The following is a 13,967-nucleotide window of genomic DNA, read 5'->3' as shown; positions in this document are numbered from 1 at the left end:
CAAAAGTGACTTTCAGTGTGTTACACATTGCATCTATCTGTGCTGAAATTAGCTTAATATTTTATGTTGGGCAACAATGAATATCCCCAAGGGCAGCCAATGTGATTATACAGCAAATTGGAAAGAACGTTCACATAGACTCACTAATATCCTGATATAACTCTGCTCCAAATATGTACTTGGTAAACATATGGTTGAATAAGTCCCATAACTCAGAAGAGTTTCAAAGAGAGATCACTGCTTCTTCTGGGAACATTTGTCTCTGGCTCATTTAAAAGACTGTGCATTCCACAGTGGAAAGGATGTTTTTGTCTTTCCCATCACTGTATTGGTAGTATCTATACAGAAGTAGCCAGAGCAAAAGAGGTGCCCAATACATATTTGTTAGATGAATGAATGAAGAATGGAATATGTGCAGTGCTCAGTGTCTCTCCTCTTTCCTAAGGTCTGTATCACTTCTCAGTACCAGAAGATGTGGTTCTTGGCACTGCCATAGGGAGGGTGAAGGCCAATGATCAGGATATTGGTGAAAACGCGCAGTCGTCATATGACATCATTGATGGAGACGGAACAGCACTGTTTGAAATCACTTCTGATGCCCAGGCCCAGGATGGCATTATAAGACTGAGAAAGGTAAGCTCAGGAAGGTTTTGTTCGTCTTCAGACCTCTTTGAAACTTGAATGTTGAAGGTGGTAGGGGTTGAGTGGACTTCCTGATGTAATCTTACAACTGGAGGAGGTTTGCCTTCTTAAGCTGTGCAAAAGTGAGTGCTTTTTGCACATCCAATCTTCTAGTCCTACTTTATATTTCAGCTAAACCTCGGTGAACAGTGACCATGGTGGTGTTAGCCTCCCATCTCACCCATCATTTCTTTCCTCTCTGTGTTTCAGTGTTTTTCCATGAGCTGCAGGAACTGGCTCAGTTCTTGTCCAGAGCATCCACCTATGTAGGAAAGCCAACACTCTGAGAGCAACCTTTAAGCAATGAGGGACAAAGATTGGTGGACAGTTCCTATTCACTGAAGAAATTATTGTGAGGCATATTGTTTATGATTCCTTAGAGGATTTTCAGTGGGAATAATCCTCATAAGCCCATAGAGGTGGCAAGTTCAATGGCTTTTCATCCTTTTCTATAGAACTCTCCCCATTTCTAATCTCCTGCTTCCTAGAATATCTCTGCAAAATGCATTCAAGTTTCCTGTGTTTTCACTGCAGGCTCTGCTTTTAGGGAAACTCAAAGACAGACAAAGTAGTCAGCTTCCGTTATTCTGGCTAGTTCTGGCACCAGAAGGACAGGGCCCACCCTGCTATTATTAGATGCTCCCAACTGTGATCAAATGACCAAGCATTGTGGTCAATGAAGCTCATCTTTGCTTTTTTCCCGGGTGTGGGGCTACCATACCATTGGAGAAAGAAACATCTCCATAAATAGTACAAAGAGTATATGGCTTTTTAAAAATTGGAGTATAATTGCTTTACAATGTTGTGTTAGTTTCTGCCACAAAGTGAAGTGAATCAGCCGTATGCATACACATATCCCCTCCCTCTTGGACCACCCTCCCCGCCTCCATCCCACCCAACTAGGCCATCACATAGCACCAAGCTCAGCTCCCTGTGCTATACAGCAGGTTCCCACTAGCTATCTGTTTTACACATGGTAGTGTATTTGTGTCAAACCCAATCTCCCAATTCATCCTCCCCTTCCCCTCCCCTCCATGTCCACACGTCTGTTCTCTACGTCTGCCTTTCTATTCCTGCCCTGCAAATAGGTTCATCTGTACCATTTTTCTAGATTTCACATATATGAGTTAATATACGATATTTGTTTTTCTCTGACTTACTTCACTCTGTATGACAGACTCAAGGTCCATCCACATCTCTCCGAATGATCCAATTTCATTTCTTTTTGTGGCTGAATAATATTCCATTACATATATGTACCACATCTTCTTTATCCATTCAGATGTTGATGGACATTTAGGTTGTTTCCATAACCTGGCTATTGTAAATAGTGCTGCAATGAACATTGGGGTACATGTGTCTTTTGGACACATGTCCAAAATATGGTATATGCCCAGTAGTGGGATTCCTGGGTCATACAGTAGTTCTATTTTCAGGTTTTTTTTTTTTTCTTGTGGTACACGGGCCTTTCACTGCTGTGGCCTCTCCCGTTGCAGAGCACAGGCTCCGGACGTGCAGGCTCAGCAGCCATGGCTCACGGGCCCAGCTGCTCCGCGGCATGTGGGATCCTCCCAGACCGGGGCACAAACCCGTGTCCCCTGCATCGGCAGGCGGACTCTCAACCACTGCGCCACCAGGGAAGCCCCTATTCTTAGTTTTTTAAGGAACGTCCATACTGTTCTCCACAGTGGCTGAATCAATTTACATTCCCACCAATAGTGCAAGAGGGTTCCCTTTTCTCTGCACCCTCTCCATTATTTGTTGTTTGTAGATTTTCTGATGATAGCCATTCTGACTCATGTGAGATGATACCTCATTGTAGTTTTGATCTGCATTTCTCTGATAATTAGTGATGTTGAGCATCTGTTCATGTGCCTCTTGGCCATCTGTATGTCTTCTTTGGAGAAATGTCTGTTTAGGGCTTCTGCCCATTTTTGGATTGGGTTGTTTGTTTTTTTAATATTGAGCTGCATGAGCTGTTTATATATCTGGGAGATTAACCCTTTGTCCGTTGATTCGTTTACAAATGTTTTCTCCCATTCTGAGGGTTGTCTTTTCATCTTTTTTATGGTTTCCTTTGCTGTGCAAAAGCTTTGAAGTTTCATTAGGTTCCATTTGTTTTTTTTTTTTTTAATTTCCATTACTCTAGGAGGTGGGTCAAAAAGGATCTTGCTGTGATTTATGTCAAAGAGTGTTCTTCCTATGTTTTCTCTAAAAGTTTTATAGTATCTGGCCTTACATTTAGGTCTTTAATCCATTTTGAGTTTATTTTTGTGTATGGTGTTAGGGAGTGTTCTAATTTCATTCTTTTACAAGTAGCTGTCCAGTTTTCCCAGCACCACTTATTGAAGAGGCTGTCTTTTCTCCATTGTATATTCTTGCCTCCTTTCTCAAAGATAAGGTGACCATATGTGTGTGGGTTTATCTCTGGTCTTTCTATCCTGTTCCATTGATCTATATTTCTGTTTTTGTGCCAGTACCATACTGTCTTGATTACTGTAGCTTTGTAGTATAGCCTGAAGTTGGGAGTCTGATTCCTCCAGCTCCTTTTTCTTACCTCAAGATTGCTTTGTCTATTCAGGGTCTTTTGTGTTTCCCTACAAATTGTACAATTTTTTGCTCTAATTCTGTGAAAAGTGTCTGGTAATTTGTTAGGGATTGCATTGAACCTGTAGATTGCTTTGGGTAGTATAGTCATTTTCACAATATTGATTCTTGCAATCCAGGAGCATGGTATGTCTCTCCATATTGCAATCTGTGACTGCTTTTGCTCATGATCATTTGTGTGCATGTGGTAAATGTGAAAAATTCTGTACATTTTCCATATTTATTTCTCATTGTGACAACTACATTCATTAAAAAACGTGTAGAACACAGTTCAGTATTTTACAGACATGGGCATTTGCAAAGAGAAATACCCTTTTATCTTCATCATGAGTATTTTGTTCAACATTGTTCTTTATCTGCTTGCCATGAAGTAGTACAAATTAATTTTAAAACGGATTTGCTGATTCATGAATTAGAAGATAGATAATAGGTCACACTGTCAGGAGCCAATAATTTTGCCCTCTGTCTTGATCAGCATTACAATGACATGACTCCAAGCTTACTATCTGACTCTCTCTGTCATGTTACCCAGGGATGTGCTTCCAATGGTCATGCTCTTAAAATCCCCTTTTGGGGAGGTATTGAAAGTGAGAACCTGGAATTTTCTGGATATAGTTTTATATACAAAATCAATTTTGAAAAGAAAATGGCTGCATCTGTTTTAACTCTGCTGAGTGACACTCACTTTTAAACCTGGATGGAGCTCAGTATTAAGAGTTGCAAAGTATTTAAAAACTCGTGTGTTAAATACAGTACAGTATAATTATACTTGAGTCAATTATTGACTAACCCAGAGACACATTTTCCTTGGCTAATGATTCCTAATGTCATTTTTGTTGTTATTATTAACTACTATTCTTTGTTACCATAAGGTGCTTTTATAAACTGAAGCAATTAGCTGTTTTCTGTATTTTTATTCACCATTATTCATAAACTTGGAAGCATATACTACACATCTTGACACCAAAAAACCCATGTATTTTACTCTAGAGAACAATCTGCAGGGAGTCATTTTCCTGCAATTCATGGGTCCTCTTTTTTGTCTGACAAAATCCCAAGGACACCAGGATGTGTTCTGGTAGATTGTCATTCAGTTGGGCAAAGAATTAAGCAGAATATAATCTCTTATGCTTAACAGCGTCTGTAAAGAATTTGAGATTACAAAATTGTTACAGTAGGGGTGATTAGCAAATTGTGAAAATGTTGATGTTGAATTGCCTATTCATGTACATACGGGTACATGTGTTTAGTAATTTCAGAATAGACAGGGGATTGAGTATCTGCCTTGTTTATTAGAAAATATATCAAAAAAATCTAAGTCCAATTAGAATGAAATTCAAATATAAGAATCAACATAAAATTTTGAAATAAGAATATATATTTAAGCTTGTATAGGAGTTCTGAAAGAGTTCACTAATGCTAGCTTGTGTTCCAGCTTTTTTTAAAAAATTTGCACCGCAGATGTAGAGTTCAGTTTCTTATAAGAATTGCCATGGAAATCTAAATTGTCTCTTTGAACCTTGACAGAAATACATCCTTGACATCTGAAGTATTATGTTTGCTGAGAGAATTGGACTGTGAGGGTTCTGATGCAGATGGCCTTCTGGTTGTTTAAGGGGACTGTGTTCTTTTACCTGCCTCTATTTACATAGATCATTAAGTTAAGTCTCTGGGGCTTTTAAGGAAAGAGGTATTAATAGGTCAGAAAAATTTTCAGTAATGGTGCAATGAGGTAATTTCAAATTGCTTTTAACTGGTTGGTGGAAGTCACCACCAGACCTAGTTACCTACCTGTCTGTCAGTCTGTCTCTCTATCTATCTATCTATCATCTATCCTAAATATAAACACAGGTAGATATGCATCTGTATACATATTTCTTTATATGCCCACCTGCTTCACAGCACAGAATTCATATAATAGAGACCTTCTAGGAATGCCCTAAAAAATAATAAGCCTCATTTTAGCCACATGATCAGTAAAGCAGTGATGCTCTGGAAGTGAAATAAGAAAACACTCTTTGTTGGGATTAGTGCTAAATTGTGCTTTATAATGTCTCCATGGACTAAACAATGATTATTTCTAGTTCTTTGCGTTTCACACACTGTTGCAGAAATGATAAAATATCCTTCCCAGATAGAGATTATGTTCGATGCTGCCTTATCTCTGACAAGCAGAGGCCCGATTAACTGGCTGATTGGTATGCAGATCATGCCTTCACTAGTACAATTTTATTATGAGTCTGAAGTGAAATTTCGATGGCACAATTCATGACTGTGAATATTTTGTGAATTCCAAGTGAAATGAGCAAAACAAAACAAAACAGTAGGAGATTAGATTCACTGAACTTGTATAATAAACAGCTATCAATAAATGCCTGTAAAATTTACAGGTTGAATCTGGGGGAATGGAGAGTGATCCCATTAAGGCTCACAAATGGGCTTAAATGCACATAACGATCATCCATCAGCATTACACTCATTTGTTCTCGCTGCTGTGGTCATTAGTGAGAAACATTCATCTTTGTCATTTCTTAACAGCCTCTGGATTTTGAGACCAAAAGATCCTATACACTGAAGGTAGAGGCAGCCAATGTCCACACTGACCCGCGTTTCAGCAGCAGGGGGCCCTTTAAAGACACGGCAACAGTCAAAATTGTTGTCGAAGATGCAGATGAGCCTCCAGTCTTCTCTTCACCGACTTACCTCCTCGAAGTTCATGAAAATGCTGCTCTCAACTCCGTGATTGGGCAAGTGACCGCTCGTGACCCCGACATCACCTCCAGTCCTATAAGGTATTTCTCTTTTGAAAGGAAAACTGGCTATAGTGCATGACAAGCAGATCAGTACAAAATGTAATTACGTATGCAGTCTGTGTGGCTGCCTTTGAGACTATGTTCACATGACCAAGGAATTTTGGTCAACATGTACTACGCTTGTGTGTGTGTGTTGCACACACCTGCGAAGGGCTGCATACAATGCCCAGAGCCAGGAATATCAAGATGAAGAAAGATGCTAAGCTTTCAGAGAGCTCAATGAAAAAGCCAAATCGAATATATTTTGCAGTGCATTTGGGTGGATCTTTTATATGGTATTGTTTTTGCTTGTTTGTGGTTTTTTTTTCTAGCATTAGAAAAGTACTGCTGTTTTTTTTTTTCTTTCTTTCTTTCTCCTTTGACAGTTACAGTGAATTATGTATAAGAATTTAGAGGCATGAGATCACTGTCTCAACACAGTAAGAGGCCCCCTGTCTTATTCCTGTGTTCGCTGTTTGGCTTTGAAATGATCTTTTTACCACTTTATGGGCATTTCTGATAGGTCAGCATGTTTGGATCAGTGCCTTTTAGACAAAACCTTTCTCTGCCATTTCAAAGATATCTTTTGTTTATACCTTCCCTGCTCAAATTTTTTTCCAGGATGAGAAATATAATCCCTTGTTAAAGTTTTTCTTCCTTGTTTTAGAAATAAGGCTCAGTTCTGGGTTTTTCTTGTTGTTGAACTGTGTACATCTTTTCTCTTTGCCAGTCCCCCAAATGACAGTAGATGCTCGGGCTAAAGAGCTTTCTTCTGAAAGAACACTGAAAATCTGTAACTTGTCCACTGGTCTCCAAGGGTGAAGTGTTAGTTAATGATGTGTTTGAGTGTGGATTTCAAATATTGCTTTAGAAATGTTTGTTGAAAAAGAGAGAGAAAACTAGACAGAAGAGTACAGTTTTAAAGAATTGTCCAGTTAATTTATGAGTTAGATGTCAGCTTATATCCAAGTCATTCAATTTCTAAGTTACAGGGACCTATGGCAGATATCTTTCTAATTACTTTATTCAGGGAAACTCTAGACAAGTGAGCTTTATGAAAGCTTTACTTATTCACTTCTTTTTTGTGTATTAAACTCCCAATACTCCCAAGGGTGCTGAAACTATGAGGCTGGAGGTGAAACCCAGCAGAATAATCAGTGCCCCAAATAACTTGAGTTTGGGCAAAAAAAGAATTATTTTCAGGTCCGGAAAAGTTGTTTTTAACACAAGTCATTTCTAAATTCAGGATAGTAGAGTGTATCTCATAAGGATATAAAAAAAAAAAAATCCTTTCTTCAAAAGAGCTCAACCTCTAAGAAGGGGATTTGAGGAATGGTCAGTGGCCCATTCTCTGTTGTAAAGGAACTCAACAAGTTGTGGACACACAGAATGGCCTCTATTTGGCTAAGAAAATCATATCTATCAAAGGGACAAGTATTGAATCCAAGGGTAGGAAGTATCCAGAAAAATAAATTTACATGGGCATCCATTTTTTGACTAAATAGTGAAGTTGTGAAATGGCTTTATACTGAAATTCTAATATAAATAGAGACAGTGGTACTTGTTGAATGAATGAATCTGCCCCGTTTTCCATTGTTACTCCATTTCTTCTGAAAGAACACAGAACAGAGCAATTGCCACTTACTTCACATCTTCAAGCATAAGAGAGAATATGAAGAAAGTAAACAAGATTGGCCTGAGAGACCAGCCATGGGGTCAGTTTAGCATTTGACTTGTCAAGATTTCTACTATTGTCAGCAAAGAACCCATAGGGGGCCAGGAGTATGCCAAGCTGAGGACCCTCAGGGCAAATGGGGATTCAGATATCAGGGCAATCCCATGTACACCCAAAACATGGAATCTATAGTACCAGCGGGAACAGACTTCCTGTGCAGAAGCATGTTCTTCATCAGCTGGAGATGAAGTTTGAGTAACTTTTGATGCCAATACTAACCTCAGATTGGTTAGAAGTGGGTAAACTTCCAGGTTCATAGCTCCCCACTTGTTTTTGCCCATTTTATAATCTATCCATTGACTGATGTAAAAATGGAGATATACTGATAATCATTCCAGCTCACAGGGAATCAGTGATGATTATCACTGTAGTTGATCGTTGTTGTTATTGCTATTGTTATTTTTTATAATTGTCGGTGGCATAAAAGGCAGGTGAAGAAGAAGCTTGAGGCTGCTCAGCAACAACTGCCCAACTTGGAAGCATTTTGTTTCCAGGCAAGCTAAAGGGGGTCTGGGGCTGTGTTACCAGGAAGGGATGGACAGATAAAGTACCACTTGATGACATAGGCATACTCTAGCTCTGATAAATGTCAGGCAAGTGCTAGTTCCTTGGCATATGTGGTTTCACCCAAAGAAGGGGCGATTACTGTTTCAAATCATTTACAACAGGGTTTTGATGCATTATTCAGAAAGTGAGCCCCACACCGTTCTGACTGGAGGTGGACTGGCTCCATAGGAATGAATCTAGAATGTAAGAATCACTAACTGCATTTTTCAGTATCAGTTCTGCATTTTTGCAGTTGTCCCTCCCCCAACCCCTGTCCCCCAACTGGGTTATGGAGAGCAGCTTTCCTCTATCGACGCACAATTGGTTAATTTGTTTAGAAAATTAAATTTCCTGACTAGCCAGAGCAGTGCATAGTTCCTTATAAGTCTAGCAGACAGACTTAGAGCCATTTAACCTTTTTAAACAGAACTAGAGGACACAGATATTCAGGGAACTATCAAGTAACAAATAACAAAGCATGATTTTCTCTTTAGGGCTGTTGTATTTTATACGCTAACAAGAACGTACGCATCTTTTAGGGGAATGTTTACCTTGCCATCCAGCAAGAAATAGGCATTTATTGTGGCATCTGCCATGTTAAAACATGCAGTCATTAATTGGTTGGTCAACTTCCTCTAAGACTCAGCTTCTTTTGAGAGCACATTGTCAAGCTGAAAATATCATGTATATTAAAATTCTTAAAACTAAACCTATTTCTATGTGTATAAACATATCTGTATCTATACCTATGTCTGTATAAGCCCATCAGGGCAAACAGACAGTGACACAGAGGCAAACTTCATGGTCTTACCGTCTCCCTTCCAGGAACATTAATTAAGCATGTGCTACTTTCTTCAGTACCATATGCCTCTCAGTAATACAGAATACGATTGTGTAAATTATTTAAAAGATGCCATATCTTGAAACTACAGCAGACTGCATTTCAAATCCTGTCACTCCTACTTTCCAGTCAGACAGCTGGTCTCTTGGAATTCTCTGAGACTCAGCTTCCTCATCTGTATTTTGGGATAATATCATCTTTGGAGCTATTAACACTACCAACTAATAAAGCCACCACAAATTTCATATCTTAAATGCAAATTAAAAACCTAGTACTCATTTCACCTTGCAATAAATCTTTCTCTGCTCCAAATAAATAAATAAAATAAAAATAAAAACCTAGTAGTCATTTTAGCAGAGATCCTTCTACTCAAGGTTGCTGACAGTGCAGAATTACCTGTTATTTTTTTATTTAACAGTTACATGCTAAATCGTCTAATTAACATCATTTAGTCTAATTTGCCCTTGCTACTGTGATGAATATTGTTACTAGTGAGTGCTTACTATGTGGCAGGGATGTGCTAAATGTATTCAGTTCATTTCCTAACACCTTTATGAGAGAATATGTGTACTCTCTTAACAGATGAGAAAACCGAGGGTGAAAAGACTAACTTGCCCACTGTCATACAAATAGTCAAGAATGGAACTGTGGTGCATTTTTTTTTTTTTTTCTGGCAGTGCAATGCCTGCTTTCTGTTCCTTTGTCACACTCCCTTTCTTTCCCTATGATCTCTGTGACTCAAACTGTGTCTCTACGTGTTGTGATGGCTTAGCAGGACCAATTTTTTTCCTCAAAATCTTCTTTTATGTGTTTGTTTATTCTTAATTATATAATTTGCAGGTGTACAGCATTATAGTTCAACATCTGCATATACTACAGAGAGAGCACCACCACAAGTCTAGTCACCATCCATCACCATACAGCAGATCCCCTTCATCCATTTCACCTCCTCAACCCTGTTCCCTTCTTGGTAGCTACTAATCTATTCTCTGTATTTATGAATTTGTTTTTATTTTATTTTGTTTGTTCATTAGTTTGTCTCAGTTGACACATATGAGTAAAATCATACAGTATGTATCTTTCTCTGACTTATTTCACTAATCATAATACCTTCACGGTCTGTCTTCACGGTCTGTTTTCACAAATGGCAGGATTTCATTCTTTTTTTATGACTAATGTTCCGTTGTGTGCATGTACATGTTTGTGTGGCATCTTCTTTACCCATTCATCCATAGATGGACACTTAGGTTGTTTCCATATCTTGGCTATTATAAACAAGACTGCATTGAATTAGGAGGACCGATTTAATTGAAATAATAAACTATTCATTCTCTAAATGGTTTCATTCAGTCCAGGATGCATACCAGGAAAAAGGAGCATACAGATATCAGGTCTGTGGAATTAACCAGAGTATGGGTGGAGTGTTCCTTTCTCATCAGTCTAGCCCCTTTGTATGGGTTTGTTACTATCGGTTGTGAACCAAATTGTGATTAGGGAGGTAAAGGAAAAAACAACGTTATTGTTATTTGATGAATCAGACATTGTGCTAAGTTTCTATTATGTATCATTTCACTTAATTCTCACAAAAGACACCTGTGAAGTAGTCAGTATGATTCCAGCGTTATGGAGGAGACTGAGGCTCTGAAAAGATGCTTCCTGTGCATGTTGACATAGCAGGGGGTATGGGGCCAGGGTTTAAACCCGGGTTTCTTCTTACCACTGATGACTATGTCTGTGCGTGCTTTGCTACGTTCTGGTATTTTGCATGAGGTGTGTAGGATGATGACAGCTAATGTTTACTGAGTCGGTACTTTGTGATAGACACTCTGAAATGGCATTTGAGGGAGCAAATTGTTTATCCTTAAGGTGAAACTTCCTAGCACAGAGTAAGTGTTAAATACAGGTCAGTGCTTTCATGTAAACCTGCTATGGCTCATTTTTTTCCTCTCAATAAAGTCATGTCAAGTGTATATTTGATTTCACCATGGCTTTGAGTGGCATGTGACTGTTTTTTTAGATAGTTGCTTCCTATTTATTTTTTGCAAAGCATTCTCCGTGAGTAAGACTACATGAGCTGCTTAAATTCAAAGTGGGAATAATGGCCATTCAGCAGGTGAAGCAGGCTGACACATGACCGTGGCGGCCACAGTGCTCTGTTGCCCTAATTCCTCTCTTGAATGTAAGTGCCCACTCAACACAAGACACTGCTTTTTTTTTTTTCCTACTTGTATTCTGGCATTTTTATAATTCGCCTCAGTTACCAGGCTTGCTGTTAATGAGCTCTTTTCCTGAAAACACTTCTTATAGTCCTGATGTCCAATGATGCTACAGTGAAAATGCTTCATACTGTAGAAAACCTGGCAATTGTTCGGCGAATAAACTGTGTATCGATTGACTCTCTCCTCAATCTTGCAATAATCCCCCAGAGACTTTGTCTTTTTGTTGTTGTTGTTTTTAATTGTGATAAGAACACTTTACATGAGATCTACCCTTTTAACAGATTTCTAAGTGTACAGCACAGTACTGTTAACTGCAAGCACAATGTTATACGCACATCCCTAAAACTTATTTGTCTTGCGTAACTGAAACTTTATAGCCACTGATTAGCAACTTCTCATTCCTCCCTTCTCCCAGCCCCTGGCAACCACCATTCTATGCTTCCATGGCTGACTCTTTTAGATACCTCATATAAGTGGAATCATGCTATTATATCCTTCTGTGGCTGGTTTCTTGTACTTAGCAAAATGTCCTCCAGGCTCATTGATGTTGCCGCACATTACAGAATTTTCTTCGTTTTAAGGCTGAATAATACTCCATTCTGTCTATACACCACATTTTCTTTATCCATTCATCTGTCGATGGACATTTAGGTTGTTTCCACATCTTGGCTATTGTGAATAATGCTGCAATGAATGTAGGAGTGCTAATATGATTTCAGTTAGTTTGAATAAATGCCCTGAAGTGAGATTGCTGAATTATATGGTAGTTCTATTTTAATTTTTTTAGGAACTTACATACTGTTTTCTGTAGCTCCTGCACCACTTTGCATTCCTACCAACAGCGTACAAGGGTCTAGTACACGGACTGAGTCTTTTTAAAACAATTAAAACTTGGTCACTTAGTTCCTGTGCACTCTTAGCCAGTTAAAATTTGTCTCCCAATTCAACAGTACCAGCTTTTCCAAGTCATTTCCCCAAAACACTCACTGTACTGCTAATTCAGCTGATAGTGATTAGTATTAAGTCATATATTCATTTAGTCACATGGCCATTCTTTCACATTACTATATATATATATATATATATAAAAAACATGTTATATATACTATATATTGTATTCTATGGCACATATGACTTGTCTATATCCATATCTATATATTTATATCTATATCTATATCTATCTAATCTATGGTTTCCTAAGGAATTTCTATAAAGACAGATCCTCTGGCCTCATGGACCTTGTTCTATAGTAAGGAGCCTGGTTAAATAGCCATGTTAAATTCAAGGCTTTCACATTTATCTAACTAACCTTTAAGGCTATCTGAAAATGATAAACAAAACTAGATTATGGATCTTCAGGGTCACATAGAGGAAGAGGTCTCCTAGTTGTCTAAGGAATTGCAGTAGAAGCAACCACAGATATCCAGTGATGTTAAAGTGGAAATATCTCACACTCTAGAGAACCTAGTATTAATCTGGAGGGTGGACTGTATGTATATAATTTTCTCTCATTTTTTATTCCCTCCCTCCCTTCCTCCCTCCTCCTTCTCTCTCACTATAAAGAGAAGCTTTGGGTAGAAAAAAGACTCCTTTTTTCCCTTAAAGGAATAATAAATAATATGTGATGCAGGGACTTTAGAATTCTGGGACTAGCAGAACTCAGATAATATTATTTATTAAAGCAGTTAGAGCAACCGGTAGAGCAATTAGAGGCGAAAGTTGAAAACTTGTAGATGGAATTTTTGATACTCGAAGTGCATGGGAGAAAATGTTAAAATGGTTTCTTTAGGCATAATAACAAAAGCTAGAATGAAATTAAACAGTGAGAAAGAAACAGTTGGAGTTCAGTGAAATATATAACTGATTCATAACTAAGGGCTTTATTTCATTATTAGTGGCTCTAAACAGCATCTTTCCTTGCAGTTGGCTCAACATTGTATCTTCCTATAAATTTGCCACAGCAAAATATTTTTATAATATAAAAGTGCATTAATTCCTGTTAAATTTGGAAACTAGAATATACACTGCCCTTCTCCAAGAGCAGCATCTCCCTAACTGGGCTCTAAGGAACATCACTGGGACTAAAGACAGGGCAGCCAGATCAATTTGAACTCAAGTTTCTTTGCACCAGGATTTCATAGATGAGTTACTTGGCTCAGGGGCTTTGCACTCTTTAAGAAGGAGAGATTTAGCCTTTGAACTTTCTGTAATTTTTCAGAGAATCTGAAACATTTGATGTAAAGGACATTCCGGCTTCTGTGCTGGTCTGTACTCTAGATTCTAATGCATCAAGCATTGCAGAGCATTGCAAACATCATGACACTTATTCCTATTTGTGTAGTAGAATATACGTTGCCCCCTTTTCCTGTCCATAGAACCTACTTAAGGGAGGACCCATGACTAGTGAATACTTTAAGTCTATTGCATGAGGCCAGAAGTCAGCAAACTATAGCCTGTGTGCAGAATCTGGCCTCCCACATTTTTTAAAAATAAAGTTTTATTGGAACACAGCCACTCTGCATTGGAATAATTGTGACAGAGACAGT

The 13,967-nt window shown here is 38.4% G+C and overlaps 1 protein-coding gene across 2 annotated transcripts in view; it reads left to right on the top strand.

Annotated features, from left to right (window-relative positions):
• The window catches only part of CDH8 (cadherin 8), a 363,158-nt gene that overhangs the window by 204,174 nt on the left and 145,017 nt on the right, over window positions 1-13,967 (top strand). For both annotated transcript variants that reach the window (XM_060130251.1, XM_060130250.1), the window contains exons 5-6: window positions 446-633; window positions 5,827-6,080. In XM_060130251.1, coding sequence (XP_059986234.1) covers window positions 446-633; window positions 5,827-6,080 — 442 coding nt within the window. The remainder of the gene's footprint in view (window positions 1-445; window positions 634-5,826; window positions 6,081-13,967) is intronic.

This window comes from Lagenorhynchus albirostris, chromosome 19, assembly GCF_949774975.1.
Source record: "Lagenorhynchus albirostris chromosome 19, mLagAlb1.1, whole genome shotgun sequence".
Lineage (NCBI taxonomy): Eukaryota > Metazoa > Chordata > Mammalia > Artiodactyla > Delphinidae > Lagenorhynchus > Lagenorhynchus albirostris.
This window is presented reverse-complemented; position numbering and strand designations above follow the sequence as displayed.